Below are 15,775 nucleotides of genomic sequence, written 5' to 3'. Positions count from 1 at the left end.
AACACTTTGACTGGCATGATAGTATAATTAATAAAAGTATAGTGAATTTTAAATTCTCAAAACAACACAACAATTTTGGCCTATTTTTTTTTTAGGAATTTGCAACACAGAACATATATTACATTTTAAATTCCCTGCAACAATTTTATGGATATTGAGGCTTGCTTACTTTAAAAAATAAATACATAAGGCATTGCTATAGGCTCTGAAAGTGGCAGAAATCATTCCTAATCTACTATACTAACGTTTTAACAACATACAAGGGAATTCTATATAACCTTAATGCCAGATTGTAGGCAGTAGTTCTATTATGAACTACCTGCTCCCTATTATGGCAGGCATTTGCGGCAGTATCGGTAACATTACCGACACGTGCGGTAAATTCAGGTAATTTTTACTACTGCCACTTTAGGAATCTGTTGCTATTTCAGCAGCAATTTAAACAATTACTGACAGTTCTCAGAAAATAAAACTAGTTGTAATCAAGACCAACTCTGATCTGGCGTATAGAGGTATACCAGTAATCAGAGTGGGCCGTGCCTGTGCTGGGAATACTTGAAGACATACATTTATCTTTTCATAATAAAGAGTCTCTGCCAAAGAATGTCAGATAACGTAGTATATAATTAAAGTAAATACTCAGACACCTAAGTTGCAAGCTGGTAAGCTATCTATACAGTATATGCAATGGTCATTTATGCAATTTTGGCACCAGAAATGGCAGCAGGAAATATAAAGATTCAAAAGAATTCAGAATAGCCATGTTAAAATAAAATATGGAAAAGCTAGTTAGATAGTATGTGCTGTGAACAAACAATAAAGTGGCCTGAATAAATAAAGTGGTATTCTACAGGTGGCCCCAAGACTTGTCCTCCCAGATCATTGTTTCCAGATCTGAAGAAGACTTAAAGTGGTAGTAAACCCTGATCATGGTCATTTTTTACCTGCAGGTAAAATACAGAGCAAAGCCTATGAGTCACCTGACACAATATTGAGGGGGGTGGGTTGCCTCCCTCTAGGCTGTTGTGTTGGAAAAAGGGGAGGGGAGCCACAGCTGTTGCTTTGGATCTCAACTAGTATACACTATACAGGCATGTGCTTTGTTCATGTTTTATGTTTGAGGTGTACAACTACTTTAAATGCCCTCTTTGCATAAGTATATAGGGCCAGATCCACAAAAACCTGGCGTAACTTAAAAAATCCCATTTAAGTTACACTGCCTTAAAGTTTCTACCTAAGTGCCCGATCCACAAAGCACTTATCTAGAAATTTCAGGCTGTGTAACTAAAATTCCGCCGGCGCAAGGCGTTCCTATTCAAATGGGGCGACTCCCATTTAAATGAGGCGCGCTCCCGCGCCGGCCGTACTGCGCATGCGCGAAGTTACGTTACGCCGAGTTTTGAGGATCGCGACGGCTTAAAAAAGTTGCGTCGGGAAAAAAAATTTAAAAATGACAGCGTCGCTCGGCATGCATTCCTGAGGGAGAACTCCATGCCAATTTTCAAAGAAAAAAACGGCATGGGTTCACCCCCCAGGAGCATACCAGGCCCTTAGGTCTGGTATGGGTTGTAAGGAGACCCCCCTACGCCGAAAAATCGACGTAGGGGGTCCCCCTACAATCCATACCAGACCCGTATCCAAAGCACGCTACCCGGCCGGTCAGGAAGGGAGTGGGGACGAGCGAGCGCCCCCCCCCCCTCCTGAGCCGTGCCAGGCCGCATGCCCTCAACATGGGGGGGTTGGGTGCTCTGGGGCAGGGGGGCGCACTGCGGGCCCCCCCACCTCAGAGCACCCTGTCCTCATGTTGATGAGGACAGGACCTCTTCCCGACAACCCTTGCCATTGGTTGTCGGGGTCTGCGGGCGGGGGCTTATCGGAATCTGGGAGTCCCCTCAAATAAGGGGGCCCCCAGATACCGGCCCCCCACCCTAAGTGAATGGATATGGGGTACATCATACCCCTATCCATTCACCTGTAGGCAAAAAGTTAAAGTTAGTAAACACACAACACAAGGGTTTTTAAAATAATTTATTATTCTGCTCCGGATGCCCCCCCTGTCTTCTTTATTAGCTCTATTAGCAGGGGGGGCTTCTTCTTCCACTCTCCGGGGGTCTTCTCCGCTCTCCGGGGGGGGTTTCTTCTTCCGCTCTCCGGGGGGGGGCTTCTCCGGACGTCTTCTTCCATCTTCTCCCCTCTTCCGCTGTTGACTCGGCGAACCCCGGTTCTTCTGCAGATGTCTGGTGCCTTCTTCTTCAGCGCTGGCTGCCTGCTATCTTTGTGTGTTAGCTCAATTTCTAGCAGGCAGCCGGCGCGGTCTTCTGTGACGTCAGGGTCTTCTCTTCCTTTCTTCCGCAGGGGGGCGCAGTGCGCCCCCCTGCCCCAGAGCACCCAACCCCCCCATGTTGAGGGCATGCGGCCTGGCACGGCTCAGGAGGGGGGGGCGCTCGCTCGTCCCCACTCCCTTCCTGACCGGCCGGGTAGCGTGCTTTGGATACGGGTCTGGTATGGATTGTAGGGGGACCCCCTACGTCGATTTTTCGGCGTAGGGGGGTCCCCTTACAACCCATACCAGACCTAAGGGCCTGGTATGCTCCTGGGGGGAAACCCATGCCGGTTTTGTTTTTACAAATTGCCGTGGAGTTCTCCCTCGGGAATGCATACCAAATGCCGTCGCTGGAATGGGCTTTTACATGGTGTGACTAGTTTACACTTTGTAACATCAGCCCTAGTTTTACACTTGCAAAATAACACTTACGGCGAAAAAACGAAGCTGGAAAGCTTTGTGGATCGCCTTAAGTGCTAATTTGCATACTAGAAACGGCATTTCGACTCGAAATGCCCCCTGCGCCGGATGCGGTACTGCATCCTAAGATTCGGCAGTGTAATTCAATTACACATGCCTGATCTTCTGCCTAACTTTGGAAAAAGCCTTTTGAGGATCGTTTCCAAAGTTAGACACAGACTGAACAGCAGTTAAGTCTGCGTATCTCTTTTGAGGATCTGGCCCATAGGGTGTAAGCAGTGTGCATAGTGATAATTGATAAATGTAAATGATTTGATAAAAAATGCAAATTCATCACTTGTGGAGTAAATAAATATAATAAATAACTGTCTCACTCCAAATGAGGGGTGTGGGATCCTGGAGTCAAATGGCAGACAAAAGATGTGAGGGTTACTAAAGTGATAGATACCAAAGCAAAGGGGAATCCAAAGGGAACACACACAGCGGTATAAGTACCAAAAAATATATTATGTTTATTAATACAGTGAAAAAATCACAGCAAAAACCATTATCACATCGCCATAAAATCATTCATGACAATGTTGTCACAAAAAAAACTCAAAAGTAAGGGGGACCCGGGTTCACATTCATTACCCATTCACAAACATCAAGCTAACTGATGGAGCTAAGGTAGAAAAATCACTTGTTGGTATATAGCAATGAACAAAAATAAAGCTGCTTAGTATATAGCAATGGCCAGTCTGGGGAGCAGATGGTATGAGCTAGCAAAACTTAGAAGGCATAAATATATATAACTGTCCATACAGAATCCAGCCAATCCAGCAGTATAGTGAGGACTTAAGCTGTATAATACCTGTGCAGTCAGGGAAAATATACATTGATATACATATACATTTATAGCATACCCGCTATTTAATTCACCACCTCAGTGACACAGCCTCAAAGTTAACGTGAGTATATATATATATATAAATATATATATATATATATATATATATATATATATATATATATATATATATATATACATATATACATATATATATATATATATATATATATATATATATATATATATATATATATATATATATATATATATACTCACGTTAACTTAACTAATTGAGAAATATTCTTAGATATGACAGTATATTTCAAGTAACACAGATTCATCTGATTTTGTAAACCATTAGTAAATGGCTTTTTTTTCACACACTACATGCATTTTTTTTAATTGGTGTAGGATATTTTTCAAGACTTTTAATGTAATATGTAAAAGCATTATTTTCAATTATTCAATCTCATGCAAGAAAAAATAACTAGCAACAAATTTACCTCATTTACTAAGCTCAACTGCATTGACACAATGGACAACCAAATCATATCCTCACAGTAATTACTATACACCTTTAATGTCCATGGACATCAGTGTATAGGCTACTGTGTGTATACAGTGATGCTACTAACAACTGTGTTTTGCTATGTGTATGTGCTGATGTGTGAACATACAATACCTGCCGCCGAGAATGTGTATTTAGCACGACAGCATCGCGCTGATTCTCGGCGACAGGGTGCCGACATCTCACACTCGCTGGAATAGTAAAAGCACATTCCAGCGAGCGCGTCATAGAAGCGACGGGGATCCGACTTGGATTCCCGCCAATTCTACACGTGTGCGACGTTTGGTATGAATCCTGAGGGGGAACTCCCCGCCGGATTGTAAATAAAAATCCGGCATGGGTTCCCCCCTCGCGAGCATGCCGGGCCCCTTAGGTCTGGTATGGGTTGTAAGGAGAGCCCCCCTATGTCGAAAAACCGACGTAGGGGGGTCCCCCTACAATCCATACCAGAAGCGTATCCAAACCACGCTACCCGGCCAGGAAGGGAGTGGGGACGAGCGAGCGCCCCCCCTCCTGAGCCGTACCAGGATGCATGCCCTCAACATGGGGGGGTTGGGTGCTCTGGGGCAGGGGGGCGCACTGCGGGGCCCCCCACCCCAAAGCACCCTGCCCCCATGTTGATGAGGTACCTACCCACGTGGGTAGGTATCACATGGGTAGGTACCGGAGCATGATGGGCCTGTGACGTCGTAGGTGGCCTATATAAGTCGGTGCGAGCCACCGCACCCGGCATTGCAGCGGGAGGAAGCGACGTGTCAACACCTAAAGGAGGGAAGAAACGAAGACAGCAGAAGGTGACAGAAGAAGAAGCAAGAAGACAGAAGAAGAAGCAAGAAGACAGAAGCACACCACCCCCCACCGAACACGTCGTAGGAAGCCCGCCAGGGGGTGGGCGCTTTTATAATAGCGACCCCCTGGCGGCGGAAGAGAACCAGATGGCGGAAAGAAGAGCGCCCCCCACCCAAAGACGTCAAAGAAGCAAGCCCCCCCCCCTCGTTAAAGAGCTAAAGAAGAGAGGGGGGGCCCCGGAGCAGACTAAGTAAATATTTTAATACCCTGTGTTGTTTATTTGAGTTTACACTTTGCTTGCAGGTGAATGGGTAGGGGTACGATGTACCCCATACTCATTCACTTAGGGTGGGGGGCCGGTATCTGGGGGCCCCCTTATTAAAGGGGGCTCCCAGATTCCGATAAGCCTCCCGCCCGCATACCCCGACAACCAACGGCCAGGGTTGTCGGGAAGGGGCCCTGTCCTCATCAACATGGGGGCAGGGTGCTCTGGGGTGGGGGGGCCCGCAGTGCACCCCCCTGCCCCAGAGCACCCAACCCCCCATGTTGAGGGCATGCAGCCTGGTACGGCTCAGGAGGGGGGGCGCTCGCTCGTCCCCACTCCCTTCCTGGCCGGCCGGGTAGTGTGCTTTGGATACGGGTCTGGTATGGATTGTAGGGGGACCCCCCTACGTCGGTTTTTCCACATAGGGGGGCTCTCCTTACAACCCATACCAGACCTTAGGGCCCGGTATGCTCCTGAGGGGGGAACCCATGCTGGATTTTTATTTAAAATCCGGTGGGGAGTTCCCCCTCAGGATTCATACCAAACGCCGCCCACGTGTAGAATTGGCGGGAATCCAAGTCAGATCTCCCGTCGCTTCTATGATGGGTTTGTCTCCATCGCGGCAAGCCAGCTGGGCGCTGGATCCCGCGATGGGGCTCGTAGGTGGTCAATCTCGCCGAGAAAGGGAGCGAGATTGACACAGTATTGCAGTCACCCACCGTATGCCAGCTAAGTGGTGATGTAAAACTTAAAGACTATAAAGACTCCACAAGGAAAAAAGTTGAAAATACAAATGTCAAAAACGCGTAGTGTAGCGGTAAAGAAATGTCACACTCAACTTACTTAATGTGTAAAGAATCTGACCTGTATCAACCTCCAACCAAAATTTAAATATGCAAAAAAACATACAAAACTAATTATTACCATAGAGTTAAAAAAAATGCACATTATTGAATAAACATAGAGTCCATAGAGGAGCATAAATGGCATAGAGCACCAATCCTCAATATTGCAGAGGTGGCAGAAAAAGTCCAAAGACAAGATAATCTTCTCAGTGAGCAGCCAGGAAAACAAAAGAAACCTCCAAATCACAAGTATATACACACCGCCCAACCCAAGTGAGGCAAGCAGGAGCTTACCAGAGCACTAGAACTAGTGGTCCAAAATGCTTGATTATCCCCAGGGGTTCCCAAGGTCCCTACAGAATTCCTCCAGAGTCAGTGTTAAGCATAGCACCTCTGGACAGGCTGTCACTTCTGAGAACACCAGCCTGTACGCATAGTCATAGAATGAGAACGGGCATCATACTATTTCAAATCTGGATTGGAATAGTTATCTAGGAATCCTTCCAGGGTGTACTAAGAACAGGCAAAGCACATCATATGCATTGCAGGTGATGAGTGTACACTCCTGTGTTGCAGGTGGTGAGTGCTGGGTCCTGGCTATGGTTTGGAAATGGTATTTGGGAAGAGTCTCATGTGCTTTGCCTGTTCTTAGTACTGTACACACTGTAAGGATTCGTAAAAAACTACTCTAATCCAGATTTTAAATTGTATGATGTCCATTCTCACTCTGTTACTGTGCGTATGAACTGGCATTCTCAGAAGTGAAAACCTGTCTAGAGGTGCTACGCTTATCACTGACTCTGGAGGAGAGCTGTGTAGATGGGAGAAACCCTTGGAAACCCTTGGAATAATCTCAAGGATTTTTGACCACTATATATTAAGGGTCCAATTGCTCTGGTAAGATCCTACTGGTCTCACCTGGATGGTGTGGTGTGTACCTTGGATCCGGAGGTTTCTCTAGGTTTCCTGACGGCTCAATCTGTTAAACTCTGAGACGATTACCTTGCCTTTGGACTTTCCCTGCTCTCTCTGCAATATTGAGGATTGGTGTATAGCAGTTTATGCTCCTCTATTGACTCTATGTATATTTACTAATGTTAATTTTTTAGTATATGGTAAAATTTATAATATATACAGTAAGGTATTTGCCAAAGTATAAGACGACCTTTTATACTTAAAAATATGGCTCAAAAATCGGGGGTCGTCTTATACGCCGGATGCAGACTGCGGCGTCCATTTTTTAAAAGCCGTGCCTCCTCCTCTGCTGTTCAACAGCCTATCACGGACATCGTCTCGTCCTCGGACGAGAAAGAGAGGACGTCTGTGATAGGCGGAACACTGAACACAGGCTCTGCTGGGAAACTGAGCGTTCCGCCTATCACAGAACAGCACGAGCAGGAGGTGCGGCTTTTAAAAAATGGACGCCCGCAGCCTGACTTACTCTGCTAGGCATTAAGGAACGAAGATCGGTGAAGTGAGATGAGGCAATGGCATGGTGAGGCAATGGCATGGTGAGGCAATGGCATAGTGAGGTGAGGCAATGGCACAGTGAGGTGAGGCAATGGCACAGTGAGGTGAGGCAATGGCACAGTGAGGTGAGGCAATTGCACAGTGAGGGGGGAAAGGGGTCATCTTATATGGCGAGTATATCCCAAAACCAACATTTTAGCTGGAAAATTAGGGGGTCGTCTTATACGGCGAGTATATCCCAAAACCAACATTTTAGCTGGAAAATTAGGGGGTCGTCTTATACGCCAAGTCGCCTTAAACACCGGCAAATACGGTATTTTTTTTTGCACGTTTCAATTTTGGTGGGAAGTTGACACATCAAATTTTGTGAAATTTTGTTAGGGGTATGCACAGATAAGCCAATTGTGGCCACAGAAAGTGCATGGACACAATTTTGTATGATGCTGCTTTTGAATGATACATTCTCATTCATATATTGCACACAAGCAGCATGATTTGGATGTTAAACTCATAGGGCAAACTAGGACCACATTATATACATTGAATATCAGTGTATAATACCTGTATGCTAGATAGGTTCATTTGCTGTGATCACATACATTTTGGACACTCGTGAAAGTATGCCATCATGATTTATCCCTGGCATTGTTCATTTAATTTACTAAAACAGGTATAATGTGTGCAAATACACACAAAAATAATACTAACAGCCTAAGGTTTAGCTTGGAATGTGGTATGATAGGGTATTTTTACTTTTGAAAGATGGAAAATTAGTGCTTACCTGTGCCAGGTAATATAAGGTTTAGGTGAGCCAGTAGCACGACAAAATAAAGAAATTTCCTCTTGCCGATCTGCAGTTGCATTAAAGGATCGTTGCTGGATTAAGATAGCTGGAGGCACTGAATGAGTAATAAGAAATATGCATCAGATAGATGAAACATAATTGTCATTTTATAAAGCAAGATAGTGTACTGACCAAACATGTTTTACTGGCTTGTGAAAATAAAGAAACCTACAAGTATATTTGATCACAAATTTAACACGGAAATGAACCATCAAGTTTGTTTTTTTGCTGTTTCAAAGTGGATAATACTTGCTAAAATTGTCAGTTCTCATATACTATCACTTTTTTTTATTTTTATGAAAAAATAAAGAAAAGTAAAACCACTACCCCATGAGATGCCAGCAAAGTTAATTAAAATGCCAATATGGAAATTTCATACTGAGTGCCAATGACTTCAAAGCTGATCCAAATCATTCATTTTTTTTTATTTTATTTCTTTTCTTTTCCAAGGATTTTATTGGAGTTTTCTTAACAATTTCCAAGTTTACAAAGAAAATGTCAAGTACATAGTCATGCACAGTAAGGTGATTGTGTCATACATGGCAGATAATTACATTATTTTTTTCTATTTTTAACTTTTGCTTAAACCAAACCTTAACAAGGACCTAAGCTCACAAAGTAAAGATTTGCTATGATATAAAGTATGTCTAAAATGTTAATCTTGCCAGAGCAGTACACTGAAAATGTTATTTTGTCTTAGGCCCCTTTCACACTGATGGACCGTTTGGCTCCACCTGTCAGTTTTTCGAGGCGGATCCGACAAGAATAGCCATTGCTCTCTCAGGAGCGGTGGATGTCAGCAGATATGTGTCTGCTGACTCCCGTCGATATCCAATCTGGATAGAATAGCAGAGTGGACATGGACCTATCATCCACCTGCTCAGCGGGGATCAGCAGACAGATCCCCCGCTGAGCAGGCAGGTTCACTTTACGGAGTCTTCCCCATCTTAAAGGGGCCTCATATGTGTATATCTGCAGTTTGAGATTAAAGATATTTATTTCTCTGAGTGCTGGTCCCAGGATATTCTGAGTGAGATTTGGTGTTATGTGCTGTTCACTGTTCTTCTTGCCGAAGGCTTTGTCATACGTAAGCAAATCTTTGACACTATCAAATTGTCTGACCCCATGCAGAGACCCAACTTAAAACAATGCATGGTAACTCAGCAAATATTTTACAACTTTCAGAGTTTCATACATTTTTAAGTGTACACATTTTTTTTTTCAAATTCTGGCAGCACATGGCAGGCCCTAAATTTTAGGCTGAATCTAAGCCCTGTTATTGGTCAGTAAGACTGTACATTACAGTAATGGGCTAATAAAAAGGCTTACCAGTCAGTAGGATGTGAAGCCTAGCTTTTGAATTATAATCCCAGGGACAGGAAGTATGTATATATTAGAGTACAGGCATTGTTTTAGGGTACCCAAATATGATTGCTATATCCTGATGGTGCTGCCTTATAGTCCTAAACAGGGGCTACTATGTCAATTACATTTTTGGCTGGACTCAGACTGATTGTATAGTTGTTCACTTGGTTTTTCCCTCTATTTAAGTTAGCTTATGATTTCTCACTGCGCCAGTAGATGTTACTGGTATCACTGATCATAGTATGGGATTTCACAAACAAAACTAAGTTATGTAAATGAATATTTTCTTCAGCCAATCCAGTAGGAGATTTATACTACTGATGCATGCTTGGGGAGAATATAAATATTTGGGACAGGTCATGTGCTCACTCTTTTTTCCTGGGCTGAGGCCTAGGAAGGTGCTTCTAGATGGAGGTCTGCTGTTAGGCCCAATAGCCTCGTTTGGGGCATAACGTGTGCTGAAGTGGTCCTGAAGCTGTTCTGCTTGGTTTAGAGGATGCTATGCCAAGGAGAAGATCCAAGGGAGTCCTCTTGCTGGAGAGAGCCAGGAAGAAGGCTGGTCTCTCAGAAGGGCCTGGTGACTTACTTGGAGGTTGCACTAACATTTGGGAGTGTGCTTACAGTGATACTGGGTCAGCATAAAAGTTTTGACACTGTGAAGCTAGACATTGATCTGGAGTGTCTGTAAGTGATCTGCTACTGTATCTTGGCACCCTAACTCCCAGCTCCCTGCAATAAAACATTAAAAAGACAAAAGTGACTGGCATCCCAATATCCTTTCTCAGTCCCCCTATTTTTTTTTATTTCACAAAAGTTTTTATTGATAAAAAAATATATAAGGTTACATGTACAACATACTGTATTTAACATATATATATTTTTTTTTAAACCCTCAATCTCAGATTTGCCTAATACAGCAATACTATTGAGGCCACTTCTAATTAATTTTACAAACTTCTTTTTTGTTTAAGTGTATTTTGTGCGTGTACTCGAGAGAGGAGCCGGACTGCAGGAGTTGGGAGTAGGCAGGCCTCCCCCAGAGGCAATCTGCCATCTTTCTCCATGCCCCAGGTGGCAATGGTGGGTGCGTGAGGGGGTCCTCCCACACAGCCCACCCTACCTGCTCCGCTTTGAAGCCCAACGGGGCAGAGGGACTCCCTATAAGGGAGTGAGAGGATCTAGCCCGCTCAACCAGCCCATTAGTCCTTTGCCTCTCTTTTTTTTAGAGACCACGTGGTCAAAGTGCGTGCATGTTAACCCAATTTCGAGTGCGTGTAAGTGTGGTGTTTTTTTTTTGTGGGAGGGGGGTGGGCATACTAAGCGCAGGCTTACCTCACATAGCACACCCACCAGGAGCCGGGCTGAGACCACCAAACTCGGATCCGAACCCCTAGCTGCAGAGGTGAATGGCTTGTCAGCGCAGTGCCAATCGCGTTGAGCCACCGCAGCTCCTATATTTAACATATTTAACATTCCCAAAGTAAGTAAGACATTTTGATCAGGCCACACAAATCCTAGGGAGTATAACAATAGGAATGTGGATATATAAAGAAAGCCTTCTTAAGCATATGGGAAATGTTATGAAATATCAACACGTAATTCCAGTTAGAACAGGAATTTAAGTGAGAGCAAGTACGCCTGCATAAGATTGCAAAGACCCCCATAGACCAATATCGACAGGTCTATCCGCAGTCATGTAAGAGCTCTCAAGCTCGATGTCACTATGGCCTTATAAACATTAGGAGCCCGCGGCAAGGTTCCTAGCTAGCATTTGGTCAATTATATCGTTATTGGGAAAAGAGGGGAAAAAAAGGGGGGGTAGGGTAAGGCAAAAAGAGAGAGAAATACAGTATAGTATGGAATTAATGTAGGAAAAGAGCAAAAGAGGGGGGAGAAGTACAGGACAGCTGTACCGAAAAAAAGAATAGAGAGTAGTAGGGGCCGCTACTCATCTCTGGCCCCCCTGATCGGTATAGGGTGCGGGTGGGATAGCAGTGGGCAGTCTAAGTGACTTAAGGTTGAGTTGGGAAGAAAGATTTATAGTAGCCCCGTAGTCCTAAAGTGTGTCCAACAGGCCCAAGTCAATGTGAATTTCTGAATACGATCCTGGGATGTGTGTATCAATTCCTCCATCTCCTCTATCTTAGCAACTCTGCTCAACCACTCTCTAGCGGTTGGTATGTCCGTTGATCGCCAGTGTGTAGGAATGCAAAGTCTGCCTGCATTAACCATATGCATGGCCAACAATCTGTGGTAGGTTCGTTTGGGGAGGGAAGTGTGATGCAAGAGGTATTGAGCAGGATTATAATCTAGCGTGAAAGTGGTAACCCGTGTAATTATGGAGTGAACCTCCCTCCAAAATGGCACACTCCCACCAAATGTGGATCATGGATCCTACCGCTCCTTTGCATCTCCAACACATGTTTGGAATTGAAGGAGAGAATTGATGTAGACGTGCTGGAGTTCTATACCACTTCATAATAATTTTGTATCCATTTTCCTGAATTGCTACATTCATTGATCCCTTGTGAGCAAGTGCGTAAATGGATTCCCAGTCGTCTTGCATTAAAGCATATATATGAAATGAGATGTCATTGTGGTGTGGAACGTGAGCACAATGCTTCTAATGGCGTGAGCTTCCTATGCCATGTGACATTTGAATCTTTAGAGGTGAGGTAATGAGTCAGCTGTCTGAAAGACCAGAAACGGAAAGTGTTAGTGCGCGATTCAGAAATTAGCTTGTCATAGGATCGTCTATGGCCTTTGTGAAAGAAGTGACAAGCCAAAACTTCCTCATGTGGCCATTCCAAAAGTAGGAATGAGTTAGATTCTCCCGGAGGGAACTCAGGGTTACCTCTCGAAGAGGTCAATGGACCTGGTTGTGAGGATAGATTAAAGAGAGCGACTGCTTTCCTAAAGGCCAATAGCGAGGGGTTGATGAATGGATGTATCTTCAGGGTTGGGGGCCAGAACTGTGGTGACATCCAAGGGATTGAGTGAACCGGGGTTTGCGTGAGAGAGTTCTCCAGCATCACCCATGCTTTTTCTAGTTTCTGAATTTTCCAGTCTACCACTCTAGTCAGGTAGCAGACCAGATAATACTTGTAGAGGTTTGGTAGACTAATACCTCCTACGGTTTTAGGGCATGTCAGTCGTGAGTATTTGATTTGTGGGGCTGTGTTCTTCCATATGAAGGTTGTGCAGGCCTTTTTGTATGCCACAAAAAAAGAAGGGGGTAGGTAGCTTTTGGAAACAGCTATACAAATTAATCATGAAAACTGATGGTAATCAATTAATCCGCCCCTCTTGAATCACTGCCACTGCGCTTATGATCAATTCACTCCTGATATTAATCTCACAAAACTACCACCTTAAAACAAATCAATATGGAATAGTATTTTTAAAACTCTATAACTTAATAGTGTCCAAAAAATAAGTAGTGATGTAAATGTCAAAAAAAATAAATAAATGTCAAAAATGTTTTTTTTTGTGAAACACAGATCAAAACAGTGACCAAAGTGTTAATGATGACGAATCACCATGTGACACTTGTGAAATTAATAGTGCATATAACATAAAGTCCATATAAAATATAAATGTTGAATGTGAGTTCCAGTCTTCTGATTTTTCACCACACCCGAGTGCCTGTTATTTCACTCCCGTCAGAAAAAACACTCACCAACTCAATATGCCTTACACTCTCGTGCTTGGCGTGTAAGGGTGAATAACCTCACAAATAGGTATAGCAAATGTTCCAACTTCTCCTTGTATAATTACTGGATTTCTCAGTCCGTGTGACAAAATATGTTGGGGCGTGGCTGTACGGCAACCATCTAAAGCAACATGTGATGTGTGACGTGACAAGCCAATCCAGGAAGCGGTGTTCCAAGCTAGGAGAACGAGCAGTGGTGAGATTTTAGAAGCTTACCTCGGGTCCGCCTTTGCCACAGATTCACTGGCTGATTTATCGATTGGAGTTCTCTGTGATATTGTTGCTCACTTTTAAGGGAGATTTTTGTGAGTGGAATGTTTGAAGTTATGAACATTTGATTAAACTGTTTTTTGTGGTATTACACTATTGTATACACTTTTCATTTACATGCGGAGAAATACGGTAATCATACGAGAAGAAGTTGGAACGTTTGCTATACCTGTTTGTGAGGTTATTCATGCTTAGTAAGCACAAGAGTGTACGGCATATTGAGTTGGTGAGTGTTTTTCTGATGGGAGTGGAATCACAGTTATAGAGTTTTAAAAATACTATTCCATACTAATTAATTACTAAGCATTGTTAATTTTTTCAAGTCATTGTTAAGTCACTGAAAATACAGATATTTTAAAATAAATATATTGCTAAGTTACAATTTTCCTTACCATTAACTATGACAAAGATATCTCGGAAATCAATTTCTCCTCGAACTTCAACTCGACCTTCACATCTATAAATACCTTCATCTTTTTTGCTTATGTTCATAATCTGAAGATTATTGTTTGCTAACATAGCAAACCGACCTACAGAAAAAATAAATAAAATGAAGATATACACAAAGGTCAGAAACAAGTGAACTGCAGAAAAATGCATCTATCAGTTCTGATACCTTAACAGTTTGCTCTTCCCTAACACTATTCGACATTTCATGAAAAATGCATTGGCCAATTTGAAAGTAAAATGTAATTTTCAAAGTTTAATATTTTTTTCTGTGCCAGGAAGGACTATTCTGTATTATGCTAGAAAAAAATATATATTTTATATTTGAAATCATGAACAAAGAGTTTGGGTTTGGCACCAGAATTGTTATTAGGTTGCAATTAAGATGCATTACTATATTACTTCACATATTATAACACTGACAGCTTTTAGATGAATGTTCACAATAAACATGTAAATGATTTATTGTTCTAACAATATAATTATTTAATAAAATAAAGGTCTATTTTCAAGGAAAGAAATTTACCTATTTTTGTTTATAAATAAGCATAATGGGCACATTGCCCATGGCACAATAATATAGGGAAATAATATTCATATAGATTGCCAGTTTTTCCAAATATAAAATTTATTTTATATGTTGTCCATGCAAGTCAAAATAACATGTTTTCTTATTATTTGACTCACTCTAAATAATGCTGGAAGCAAAAACAGAAAGGTTTGTGTAATTTCCATGTTAAACTTGACAGTGTTATGGCAGTGCTGGGTGTCTGCATGGCCAATCACCAAGTCTCAGCATGTCAAATGGGGAGAAGAGGATCGCATGACATTTTTCTAATTCTTTAGTATAGTTTATTTCTTTTCACTTATCTCCTGGAAGCTGAACAAAGCAGTGAGGGAGTGAAGGCAATCTAAAGTGGTATTAAACCCAAAAGCAAACATTACTTATATTGCAGTTTACCATTTATTAGATGTGATGGCTGCTTTCATTTTCTTTATCAGACTTTCTTTTGTCTATTTTTATCTGGTGATCCAGCCAGTAAGAACTCAAAAGTACAAGCTCTAAGCAGAATATATCAGTTACAGAGATGAGACAAACCATTTAATACTAGCAGGGGTGCTTACAATGATCAGATTTTACAAGCTTTATCCCAAAAGAAGAAAAACTGTTTGTTGTAACTGCCTATGAATTTGGCTTCAATTTGTAAGTGTATTTAAATCTGTTAGTCTATCTAACACTCCTCTCCCCCCAGACTGACAATGCTGCTGCCCAAATGTGCCCCCTGTGCTGTTTTATCCAGAGTGGAGACACTTTAACCTCCCTGGTGGTACAATTATGTCAGAGTTTTGACGCTGAAAGTGGTACAATGTTTGGCATGGAAATTTGGCATGTTATATTGTAGGCCTGCAATTTGTAGGAATAACACACTTAAATCTCTAGTCTAGTCTAGTAGACATCCGGGTATGATAAAACCACTTTTGACATAAACAGACACTTTTTGGTTGCTATGGACAATCTCCAGTTTCCAGGCAGAAAGAACAGTTTTTATAATATACAACTGCATGCAGGACACTGGACAGACCTCTAGGGACAAAGGGGATGTGTAATTATTTAATACGGTACT

The 15,775-nt window shown here is 42.6% G+C and overlaps 1 protein-coding gene across 3 annotated transcripts in view; it reads right to left on the bottom strand.

Moving 5' to 3' along the window:
* Nucleotides 1–15,775, bottom strand: part of NCAM2 (neural cell adhesion molecule 2) — a 410,155-nt gene that overhangs the window by 159,924 nt on the left and 234,456 nt on the right. For all 3 annotated transcript variants that reach the window (XM_040338816.1, XM_040338817.1, XM_040338818.1), the window contains exons 5-6: nt 14,096–14,233; nt 8,294–8,411 (exon numbers count right to left, since the gene is read on the bottom strand). In XM_040338816.1, coding sequence (XP_040194750.1) covers nt 8,294–8,411; nt 14,096–14,233 — 256 coding nt within the window. The remainder of the gene's footprint in view (nt 1–8,293; nt 8,412–14,095; nt 14,234–15,775) is intronic.

This window comes from Rana temporaria, chromosome 2 (genome assembly GCF_905171775.1).
Source record: "Rana temporaria chromosome 2, aRanTem1.1, whole genome shotgun sequence".
Lineage (NCBI taxonomy): Eukaryota > Metazoa > Chordata > Amphibia > Anura > Ranidae > Rana > Rana temporaria.
The sequence above is the reverse complement of the archived record's forward strand: the minus strand, read 5'-3'. Positions and strand labels throughout refer to the sequence as shown.